We start from the raw sequence: 11,497 nt of genomic DNA, 5'->3' as shown, positions 1-11,497 counted from the left end.
GTATTTACGTATTTGGTCTGATAATATTACTTACAAGTTCGAATCCAACTTGGCCATGATTTCCTTGTGAGTTTGATCTAGTTTGGCGAAATCTGTTGGTTGTGCAGGCCAACCGACGACTAGACCAGTATCCTTATCTCTCTTGGGGATAACGTGGAAATGGACATGGCCAACTTCTTGATGGGCAATTTTACCATTGTTTTGCAAGACGTTGTAACCAATTGGGTTGTCTAGCCCATTATTCTCAACACCTAGTGCCTTTGACAATTTCTTGGCAATTGGTAAGACGTCAACTAGAAACTCATCAGGGATATCATGTAGTTTAGCACCGTGGTATTTAGGCACAATCAACGCATGTCCCTCGGTCAATGGTTGGATATCTAAAAATGAATAAGAGTGTGCTGTCTCAATCAATTTCTTGGAGGGGATTTCACCTAAGCGAGGGTTAGTAAGGGAACCTCATCTGCAGAAAAGACCATCCTTTTCTAACATACCTTTGATGATTTTGCAGAAGATGCATGCTGCATCGTGAATAACTGGGGTAGCCATTGTAGTGATGTTAGCGTGGATCGGTTGTCTAACATTTTGCACAGTGAAGAATTGTTGAAGAAGGGGAGGGAACAGGATCAAATGGTTTAAGGTACCATCAATGAGGGCCGGGTAATCTCCCATTATCAGGATACTAAAGAACCGCTAATGGTAAATGGTAGTGGACCTGGGTTTGAATAGTTGGATTCGGAATCAGCAGGGAATAGATCCGGATACAATCCTGCTATATCTGTTTCGTTCACCTCTGTTGGAGCAGATGTATATAAGCATCTCTGTAAGCGAGTTCCCATTGAAGATTACTGCTGAAAATAAGATCGTAACCTAAGTAAAGTCGCTCACTTGGGCATTGATGTGAGCTCACTTCATCCTATGAAGAATATGTATATGAGTTTTTCATTTTTGTTTATTGTATGTCTTCTGGACTGAGTCTTCGTCCATCCCCCCGGATCTAATTGTGCTATCGATAAACTAAACGTAAAACAAACATTAACACAGGACCAAGATAAAGTATAGTTCGATGCTTAGGCGTTTGACATAACAATATACTCCAAGATTAGTTTTTATTACATGAATTACAGAGTCAGACTTGTCCAAAATATCGATTTTGAATAGGATTTCAACCACACTAGCTGAACGCCCGGATTAGACAGAAGACTTTTCAAGTTTACAAGTACAGAAATCAAGAAACCAATTGAACTCCTCAATGCTATCAATTATTGAGAGGACCTCTTGAGCAATTGCTTAATATTTACCATTCGATGCAATTTCACGTGTGTGCTCGATGACTCTTGTGCTCTGCCATTATAAGATTAATTGAAAAAAAAAACCAATTCATCGAAACTGGTAAAACTTTCCAAACAACACAGAGTCCCTGCTGCCCACCTAGCATGATCAGATCCTCTGTTTTAAGGCCTTTATGCAGGCTAACAGTTTCCAAACCATGGGGTAAGTTTAGAATCCCTCAAACGGTTTCTTCACCATGTTTGAAAGCCACTTACGCTACGAAGGTCACTCCAAAGCTAACTGCAGAGGCGTACCCATCTGTGAAGAGAGATTCCAAGTACAAGCAGCTTTCCTCAGAAGATATCACCTTTTTCGAATCAATCCTTTCCCAACAGGAATTATTACAGGCAAACGATCAAGATGCTTTGGAATTCTACAATGAAGATTGGATGAGAAAATACAGAGGCCAGAGTCGTCTAGTTTTGAGACCAAAGACAGTGCAAAAAGTTTCTCAAATTTTGAAATACTGTAATGATAATCATATAGCCGTTGTACCTCAAGGTGGTAACACTGGTCTGGTTGGTGGATCGGTTCCCATCTTCGACGAGGTTATTCTTTCCCTAAACTATTTGAACCAGGTTAGAGATTTTGATCCTGTTAGTGGTATCTTGAAATGTGATGCTGGTTTGATCCTAGAAAATGCCGATCAATACTTGGCAGAGCATGGTTACATCTTTCCGCTAGATTTGGGTGCTAAGGGATCTTGTCACGTTGGCGGTGTAGTTGCTACTAATGCTGGTGGGTTAAGACTGCTTCGTTATGGTTCCTTGCACGGTAGTGTCTTGGGTTTGGAGGTTGTTTTACCAAACGGTGACATTGTTAGCAGCATGCATGCTCTAAGAAAGGATAATACTGGTTACGATTTAAAGCAACTGTTTATTGGTTCCGAAGGTACCATTGGTGTAATTACAGGTGTATCCATTTTAACACCACCAAGACCAAAAGCGTTTAACGTTAGTTTCCTAGCATTGGAAAATTTCCAAGCTGTACAAAACGTCTTTGTAAAGGCTAAGAAAGACTTGGCAGAAATATTATCAGCTTTTGAATTCATGGATTCCTACTCACAAGATTTGACTAAAAAACATGTAGAAAATCTGAACCATCCATTCGAAGAGGAACACCCTTTTTACGTGCTAATTGAAACTTCTGGTTCCAACAAGGAACACGATGACGCTAAATTAGAGGCATTTTTAGAATCTGTTATTGAAGATGGGCTTGTTGTGGATGGTGTAGTTGCCCAAGACGAGACCGAATTGCAAAACTTGTGGCAATGGAGAGAATTGATTCCTGAATCTGCCCAAGCTGGTGGCGGTGTCTACAAATACGATATTTCATTGCCTTTGAAAGATCTATATTCCCTAGTGGAAGCAGCCAACCAGAGACTAGAACAAGTGGGTATTCTAGGTGATGCACCAAAACCTGTCATCAGGGCAATTGGTTACGGTCACGTAGGTGATGGTAACTTGCATTTAAACGTTGCAGTTAGAGAATACTCTAAACAGGTCGAAGAAGCTCTAGAGCCATTTGTCTATGAATTCGTCTCATCAAAGCAAGGTTCCATCAGTGCTGAACACGGTCTTGGATTTCAAAAGAAGAACTACATTGGCTATACCAAGACTGGACCTGAGATCAAGCTGATCAAGGATCTCAAGAACCATTACGACCCTAACGGTATCTTGAACCCTTACAAATACATCTAATTCTTATTTCTACAGTAAACGACTAATTCCTTCTGTATAAAGTTTTTTTTTTATTTAATTGAGGTGAAAAGTCACAGAGAGTCCTTGAGACTATCCCTGAGACTGTGAGAGAGGTTGTTGTTGATATTGCTACTTTCATAATGATGCGTTGTCGGTGGGTTTACCTAACAGCAGTGCATTAACGGAATATATAAAGGGATCTCGTTTTAGATCGTTAAAGATTTCTCGAATTGAGAACTTAATAGAAAGACTGGTATTATTACTACACGCAAGAAAAAACAACAAAGGCGTATCAATCATGGCTTTCCACCAAGAATTCTTTACTCTGAACAATGGCAACAAGATTCCAGCAGTTGCTGTTATTGGTACCGGTACCAGATGGTACAAAAAGGAAGAAACTGATGCCAATTTCTCACATGCACTAGTCAAACAGATCGAATACGCATTAACCCTACCAGGTGTGGTCCACGTTGACCATGCTGAAGTCTATAGAACTTATCCAGAATTTTCTGAGGCCTTAAAGAACACTAAGAAGCCTAGAAATGAAATATTCGTCACTGATAAGTATTCTGTTCAAGAAAAGATCACTAATGACCCTAGGGAGGGTCTTGACACCGGGCTTAAAAGAACTGGATTAGAATACGTGGATTTGTACTTGCTTCACAGTCCATTTGCTTCGAAGGAAAAGAATGGATTTACCATTGAAGAAGCATGGGCTCAATTGGAAGAACTTTATCATGAAGGTAAAGCCAAAAACATTGGTGTCTCAAATTTCCGTGTGGAGGATTTGGAGAAGATTCTCAAAGTTGCTAAAGTTAAACCTCAAGTGAACCAAATTGAATTCAGTGCCTTCTTACAAAACCAAACCCCTGGTGTTGTAAAGTTCTCTCAAGATCACGATATTCAGTTGGAAGCCTATGCTCCATTGGGTCCCTTGTCAAAGAGAGATGAAAGTGAGCAAGCAAAACCATTTTACGATTACATCAAGAAATTGACTGAAAAATACAGCAAGACTGAGGCTCAAATTCTTTTACGTTGGGTTTCTAAGCGCGGTATTCTTCCAGTTACTACCTCTGGTCAACCTAAGAGAATTGAAGACGCTCAGAACTTGTTTGGCTTCGATTTAACCAAAGATGAAGTCGATGAAATTACGAAGTTGGGTTTGGCACATCCTGCCTTAAGATTGTATTGGAACCCTCTATATGACCAGTACAACCCTGAATCTCAGAAACCATAATAATAAACTATCATAATGTCACTTCAATTTGCTATATAATCTTAAAAGGATTAAACTAAAGAAATCCACTCTTTTTCAAACATTCTGATGCAGTTGATGTAATGTGACGAAATCTTGCTGAGCCTAATGGCGTACCACCATACCATCTTGTTACTACCACTAATACATTAAACACTTGAGCTCTTTCGAGCAAAGTTAAGAGTCTTTGACCCGCACCAGATTCCCCACCATCTTGACAACCTTGTTGAACATTTTTCCACGATGGCTGAGACGAGTTAGAGGATATGTCTTTATTCTTCTTCGATTTCTTACCACTACCTTTGGTCTTGTCAGAATCTACAGAAGCTACGGCTTCACCAGTTCTCCAGGCATACATGTGCGGATGACTGGCCTTAGCAATTGACTTGTTTCCATCTACCAGATCTTGCAGCAGTAATGGAACCTCATCAGAATTCTTCATAGTACAGCATCTTGCCTGGAACTTAGACTTGCGGTCCACCAATATCTCTGATTCAACCCAGCTCTTAACCATAGTACTGTAAAGGCATCTAATTCGACCCACAGGAATCATAAGACGGAGTTCCAATCCATTTTAATCCAAATTTCTAATAGTATTATGTTCCGATATCTATGATATATATTTTTACATATAAAGTTGTGGAAATTCATGATAAACGTGAATCTTAGAAAGTTGAATATACAATGAGAATGGGGCAGAAAAGAAAGGAAGTCCCTATGATTAAAAGTACTTTGGAAGAATTGTAGGGCAAGATTCAGAGATGGGTGGCAAAGTGACATTCGCAGTGTCAACGCCCTGTAATAAAAGGGGCAAACCCTCAGGTCATCGGTTAATTGCATTCAATGACGATAAATTGTCGGTGATCCCACAAGAGGTTAGCAATGTGAGAGCTGATACTGAAGTTAACGTGCAGGCATTTTGTTATCTGAAACCTGAGAATAGAGGAATTGTGCCGGAGGACGTGAATTCAGGAATTCTTGATTCATCAGATTACATGTTACTAGCCAAATCAAATGGATTTATTGAAATAATTCAGGACTATAGATACAAGGTGGAAAACAATTTACCACTAGAGACAAAATTTTTATTAAAATGTACACCAGAAGATTTTTCAGATTATGGTTCTGACTGTACGATTGCAGGTCTAGAGTACAGAGAGGGACTATTATACTGTTGTATGTGTTCTGGTAGAATTTACATCTACATATTGAATCTGCCCTATGATTATGCGCAAAGTCAAAATGCATCCATAGTATCTCCCAAGACAGATCCACTATATTCTAGCCATTTTTACGGATCCACCTCACAACCAAGTAGGGAACCGCAGTCGATGGAAGAGGCTACTTTCTTTTTGAATATGAAATTTACTGGCAGATCCAGACTAAAACACGTTTGTTATTATCTGCTACCGATAGAGCCTGAGCATTTAAGACTATCACCATCGATGTTCCTATTCAGTAGGGTTTATCAAGGTAAGCTCATCTACAAACCTTCTATGTATGTGCAATTAGATCAAGGTGTCTCAGGATTTCGGACAAACCCATTGGATCGATTCAGTTTCTTAACAATTTTACCGCGATCACCACTGATGATTCGTAAAATAATGTTACCAATGGTTTATGTTGATTTTTTCGTTACATTTATTAGCATAAAGAAGAGAGTCCAACAGACAAAGGCAGAAGAGGTTACATCTTGGAATCAATTAGCCAAAGAAATGGGCTACGATTCACTAGTAAGTTGGGTCATATCAGAGCCACTACATGAGGTGGATAACTTGGGATCAGTAGCATGGGAAGATTTAGCCCGCTGTGATGGAATTTCCGTTTTAAGAACTATTATCGTATGGATACAGCGACAAGGCCATGCAAAGGATGATATTTATGAATTATTCCATAGAAGTGATTTAGTTGGTAGTAATTCTAGCAGTAGAAGCACAAGCAATGAACCAAGGCCGTTGAGTCGAAGAAGAAGATCTTCCAGATTTGGATTACAACGATCGGGTACCATAAGGGAGCCAATAGATGTACCGTGCTCCACCAATTGGGGGTTAGATCTATTCATCAGAGATGTGAGGAAAAACACTTTTACGGTGGATTTTGGAATCGTACAGTCGAATTTCGACTCTAACTGTAATGATGATGGTTCACAACCGGAAAGAGAAGAAGGTACAAGGACATCATTTTTAACAGACAATTATAAAAACATGGATATCATTTGCGTTGATCATTATTTATCACTTAGTGTTTTCAGACCCAAGTATTTCGATGAAGCATTGACGAAAATCGATTCTTTCCACAACGTCATTGAAGATGAACCTACAAGCAATATTAGTGTTGAAGATAACATGATGAAAAGAACCTTGTCCAATTTAAATTCTTTTAAAAAACTTTTCATGCTGACAGATTCCCTTTGTATGGTTTTAGATACTAGCGGTGTCATACTTTTGGATAGACGTAGCCTTTTGGATACAAAGAATCTATTGCATAATGAACCCAACGCGGTTCGTATAGCAAGTTTTAACATTGGATTAATAAGTGATGCAATCTTAATAGCAGATTCCCTACACAGATGCCATGATTGTGGAGGAATTGAAGTCACTTACAAATTGATCATTACATGCATACCCGATGAAATCCTAGCGTTGAAGGGTAAATTTTTAGCCCATTCCAAGATCGGTGAAATAACACTGTGTGATTCACTAAAATTGAATCGTAAACATAGATTCGTTGACAGGATTTGTCTCTTGGATTACGATACCCTAAGCGATTACAAGAAACGTCCTCATTTAGGCAAAGAAGGGTATCCTTCTAATACTAAAAGACCCAAATGGGAGTAATCGTCATTATAATAACGGAATTATAATAAAAATAATGATTATCATAATAATAATACTAGAAAATTCGTACCTAGTATTTAAACCCAACCACTTCTTCCCCTTAAAAGTGGGACCTGGTTAAGATCAGATATTAACCTACGCTTATATAGAAAGAAATCATGGGAGCTCTGTGTAAGGTGGTGGGGGTCCAGGTACTTTGGATTCTCCACTGTTGTCGTTGGGCCTCCCTTGGACCAGTAAGGCATCGATAGATCCATAACCGGGATGCTCAGGACGATGCACACTGGTCTCTCCATCATGAACAATAGCAACCCCTGCATACCTTTCACGGTCACCCCAACCTTGCTGGTAGAAATACCTGTTATTCTCACTTCTAGCGGGACTCGTAATAGTCACATAGTAAAAGGCATGAATCATCCCTGGTATAAAAGCTAGAAGTGTCAATAAGACATTCAGCAGCAGATCTTTTGAGCAGCACCCTGACCTAAATACCACTGCCACAGGAGGAAAGAAGAATGCTACGATGTAAAGGATAATATCTGACACAGCGAAGCAACAGCATGTACCCATCTCTAATCACTCTTGGCTCTTGTTAACCTCTTTTAAAGCTTCCTGTTCAGCGATGGTGATGATGCTGATAAATGGTGTGTTTTATAACAAGATATTTCAGCCTCGCGATGTCACAAAATAGTGCCTTTAATGACCGATCTTACCTTCTCATGTTAAGGGTTCCACTTCTAAAAGGTTTGAAAGAGTTGTAGTTCTTATAGTTGGAACGTGGCTGGTTTCTACGTGAGCTGGGCCTACCATATCTCGAGTTATCCATGTTTTGAGTGACTGTAGATGCATTACGACCACCCCCATTGCGTGGGAAGTCAAGTGGATGTGATCTGTTTCTTGCAGGTGGTAGTGTACCACCCCTCTGAACGGGCTGTACAGGCTGAGCAGATCTTCTATGCCTATTGTTGCCATTTCCATTTCCATTTCCATTGCCATTTCCACTTCCATTGCCGTTTCCATAACCGTTACCATTATTGCTGTTATGTTTGCGTTTCTTGGATGATGGTTTGGATCTTTTGCGAGCCGGTTCATCGTCGTAAAGGGCATCATCAAATTCGTAATCCTTGTAGTCGAATTCACTATCACGTTCTAACCGTTGTTTCCTCAAATTTTGGAAATAATCTTTCTTTAATTCAGATGATAAATTATCACCCGAGAATGCACTACCATCATCGTTAGGTACCCTAGACGATCTTCGAGAATCACACTCGTCACCTAAATGTCCCTTACCACCACAGTTATAACAGTAAAATGCATGCATCGGTAGTGTACGTTTAGAATTTTCATCTTTCAATATGTAAACTCTCCAAACGCTGGGGCACCTGTCCCTCGAGTGTCTCTTACTGTTGCAAAGTGTACAAAATACTCTCTTCCACTTGTTGGGGCATTGAGAACGATAGTGACCACTTTCGTTGCAATTTGAGCACTTAATAGCCTTTAAACAGTGGTGGGAATAATGATCATCCATGGCTCCACAGTAAGTACAAATGACATGCGGACAGTTCCTCTTGAAATGGCCCCTTTGAGAACAATTATTACATTTTGGCTCTGCTTCATTGATGCCATCTTCACCAGCAACACCGAAATATCTGCCCTGACCTCTCATATCTCTTAAATCTTCTGGGTTGTCATCAACCTCATCTATAGTAGGCGCTACCACTTTATCACGCGGTTGCGGAGCCGTTTCCTTAACAAACGGTAAGGTATCCATAGTTTCAAATTCCCTGAGCATCGACATGGTCTCGTATCGGTTTCAATGCAACTTCGATTACTGCCTTAAAGCCTTTGATACGCTTTGAAGTTGCTTTCTGTTGATGAATTTTTCAGCTCATCGCCTAATATTGAAAAATTTTTGCATACGAACTCTACAAAATTCGATGAAAATAGAGCCTGGAATGAGGTTAAAGGCATCAATTGAGGCCGTTGAAAAGCCTTTTACGTTATTTCTATACCTCAAAAATGCTATGGATGTATTTCTGACCGCTGAACTATGTCCAATTTTGAGTTATGGGGATTTCAATATATTCCCATCACTCGTAACGAGCGTGGTCAAGAGCTCGAGACATGAAAAATTTGATGGAAACACGTCAAATTAACAACTCTTCAGCACAACTGATAACAAGAATTGTTTTTAAGTGATCAGGGATGAGTGCACCAGAGGCTCAAGCACCAGCCAAAAAGGCTGACAAGAAGTCAAAGCAACAATCGCTCTATTTGGAACCACAACCTAAGTTTATCGATGAAAGAATTGAACTTTTCGAAGAGTTAAAGAAAGAATACAACCACAAAGTGGCCAACATGCCAAGAGTTCCTTTGAAGATTGTTTTGAGAGATGGATCTATCAAAGAAGCCACCGCCTGGGAAACTGCTCCTATGGATATTGCCAAGTCTATTGCCAAATCATTGCCAGATAAGTTATGTATTGCCAAAGTGGATGGCCAATTGTGGGACTTGGAAAGACCATTTGAAGGTACTGAAGGCCAAGAGTTACGTCTAGAGTTGTTGGATTTCGAATCCAAGGAAGGCCAACAAGTGTTTTGGCACTCTTCCGCCCACGTTTTGGGTGAAGCTTGTGAGTGTAATTTGGGTGCTCACATCTGTTTTGGTCCACCAACTGATGATGGTTTCTTCTACGATATGGCGGTTAGAGACAGTTTGAACCCCAAGGCTGAGGAGAAAACCGTCTCTCAAGCTGACTTCCCCAATTTGGAGGGTGTTGCCAAGAATGCCATCAAGCAGAAGCAAAAATTTGAAAGATTGTTGATGACTAAAGAAGATCTTTTGAAAATGTTTAGTTACTCCAAGTACAAAACCTATTTGATTCAAACCAAGGTTCCAGATGGAGGTTCCAGTACCGTTTACCGCTGTGGTCCTTTGATCGATCTTTGTATGGGTCCTCACATCCCACATACTGGCCGTATTAAGGCTTTCAAGATTTTGAAGAATTCTGCTTCTTATTTCTTGGGTGACTCTAATAACGAATCTCTACAGAGAATTTACGGTATCTCATTCCCTGACAAGAAATTGATGGATGCTCATTTGAAATTTTTGGAAGAAGCATCTTTGAGAGATCACAGAAGAATCGGTAGAGAACAAGAATTGTTCATGTTTAACGAAATGTCTCCCGGTTCTTGTTTCTGGTTACCTCACGGTACTAGAATTTACAGCACTTTGGTTGATTTATTAAAGAATGAATACCGTAAGAGAGGTTATGAAGAAGTGATTACACCAAACATGTACAACTCCAAATTGTGGGAAACTTCTGGTCACTGGGGTCATTACAAAGAAAACATGTTTACCTTTGAAGTGGAGAAGGAGATGTACGGTCTAAAACCAATGAACTGTCCAGGCCATGCCCTAATGTTCAAGTCTAGAGAACGTTCTTACAGAGAATTACCATGGAGGGTTGCTGACTTCGGTGTTATTCATAGAAATGAATTTTCAGGTGCCTTGACTGGTTTGACTCGTGTTAGAAGATTCCAACAAGATGATGCCCACATCTTCTGTAGATCCGATCAAATTGGACAAGAAATTGAAAGAATCTTCGATTTCCTAAGTTTCATCTATGGTGTATTTGGATTTGAATTCAAGATGGAATTATCTACTAGACCTGAAAAATACGTGGGTAAATTAGAAACCTGGAATGCCGCGGAAGCTACTCTAGAAGCCGCCTTGAACAAATGGGGTGGTAAATGGGAATTGAACCCAGCCGATGGTGCTTTCTATGGTCCAAAGATCGATATTATGATCTCTGATGCATTGAGAAGATGGCACCAATGTGCTACTATTCAATTGGATTTCCAATTGCCTGATAGATTTGCTCTAGAATACAAGTCTAAGGATAACGATAACGAAGGTGAAACTTATGAAAGACCAGTTATGATTCACCGTGCTATCCTTGGTTCAGTGGAAAGAATGACAGCCATTTTAACTGAACATTTTGCAGGTAAGTGGCCATTCTGGTTATCTCCACGTCAAATCTTAGTTGTTCCTGTCGGTGTTAAGTATCAACCATACGCTCAAGAAGTTCGTGACAAGATGCATAACGCTGGTTTCTATGCTGATGTTGATCTATCTGGTAACACTTTACAAAAGAAGGTGAGAAATGGTCAAATGTTGAAGTACAACTTTATCTTCATTGTTGGTGAACAGGAAATGAACGAAAAATCTGTGAACATCAGAAACAGAGACGTCATGGAACAACAAGGTAAGAATGCTACTGTGTCAGTCGAAACTGTGCTAGAACAACTAAAGAAATTAAAGAGCGATATGAGAAACGACAACGTTCTTGTTTAAACTAAATACAATCCTTC

General features: G+C 39.8%; 8 protein-coding genes across 8 annotated transcripts; 4 read left to right on the top strand and 4 right to left on the bottom strand.

Moving 5' to 3' along the window:
• Nucleotides 1-30: 30 nt before the first annotated feature.
• Nucleotides 31-584, bottom strand: HNT1 (adenosine 5'-monophosphoramidase; the record flags this gene model as incomplete). The annotated part of the gene is made up of 2 exons (XM_002496002.1): nt 31-417; nt 495-584. The coding sequence occupies 2 exons, from the start codon at nt 582-584 to the stop codon at nt 31-33; spliced, it is 477 nt and encodes a 158-aa protein (XP_002496047.1).
• Nucleotides 585-1,436: 852 nt separating this feature from the next.
• Nucleotides 1,437-3,032, top strand: DLD2 (D-lactate dehydrogenase; the record flags this gene model as incomplete). Its single annotated transcript, XM_002496001.1, has 1 exon — nt 1,437-3,032. One exon carries the CDS (start codon nt 1,437-1,439, stop codon nt 3,030-3,032), a length of 1,596 nt encoding a protein of 531 aa, XP_002496046.1.
• A 298-nt stretch (nt 3,033-3,330) lies between these two features.
• Nucleotides 3,331-4,269, top strand: ZYRO0C09196g (aldo-keto reductase superfamily protein; the record flags this gene model as incomplete). The annotated part of the gene is made up of 1 exon (XM_002496000.1): nt 3,331-4,269. The coding sequence occupies one exon, from the start codon at nt 3,331-3,333 to the stop codon at nt 4,267-4,269; it is 939 nt and encodes a 312-aa protein (XP_002496045.1).
• A 55-nt stretch (nt 4,270-4,324) lies between these two features.
• ZYRO0C09174g (uncharacterized protein) lies at nt 4,325-4,840 on the bottom strand (the record flags this gene model as incomplete). Its single annotated transcript, XM_002495999.1, has 1 exon — nt 4,325-4,840. One exon carries the CDS (start codon nt 4,838-4,840, stop codon nt 4,325-4,327), a length of 516 nt encoding a protein of 171 aa, XP_002496044.1.
• A 208-nt stretch (nt 4,841-5,048) lies between these two features.
• Nucleotides 5,049-7,124, top strand: GID12 (Gid12p; the record flags this gene model as incomplete). Its single annotated transcript, XM_002495998.1, has 1 exon — nt 5,049-7,124. One exon carries the CDS (start codon nt 5,049-5,051, stop codon nt 7,122-7,124), a length of 2,076 nt encoding a protein of 691 aa, XP_002496043.1.
• A 156-nt stretch (nt 7,125-7,280) lies between these two features.
• SNA4 (Sna4p) lies at nt 7,281-7,694 on the bottom strand (the record flags this gene model as incomplete). Its single annotated transcript, XM_002495997.1, has 1 exon — nt 7,281-7,694. The coding sequence occupies one exon, from the start codon at nt 7,692-7,694 to the stop codon at nt 7,281-7,283; it is 414 nt and encodes a 137-aa protein (XP_002496042.1).
• A 139-nt stretch (nt 7,695-7,833) lies between these two features.
• AIR1 (TRAMP complex RNA-binding subunit) lies at nt 7,834-8,922 on the bottom strand (the record flags this gene model as incomplete). Its single annotated transcript, XM_002495996.1, has 1 exon — nt 7,834-8,922. The coding sequence occupies one exon, from the start codon at nt 8,920-8,922 to the stop codon at nt 7,834-7,836; it is 1,089 nt and encodes a 362-aa protein (XP_002496041.1).
• A 407-nt stretch (nt 8,923-9,329) lies between these two features.
• THS1 (threonine--tRNA ligase THS1) lies at nt 9,330-11,480 on the top strand (the record flags this gene model as incomplete). Its single annotated transcript, XM_002495995.1, has 1 exon — nt 9,330-11,480. One exon carries the CDS (start codon nt 9,330-9,332, stop codon nt 11,478-11,480), a length of 2,151 nt encoding a protein of 716 aa, XP_002496040.1.
• Nucleotides 11,481-11,497: the final 17 nt, after the last annotated feature.

This window comes from Zygosaccharomyces rouxii (assembly GCF_000026365.1).
Source record: "Zygosaccharomyces rouxii strain CBS732 chromosome C complete sequence".
Taxonomy (NCBI): domain Eukaryota; kingdom Fungi; phylum Ascomycota; class Saccharomycetes; order Saccharomycetales; family Saccharomycetaceae; genus Zygosaccharomyces; species Zygosaccharomyces rouxii.
This window is presented reverse-complemented; position numbering and strand designations above follow the sequence as displayed.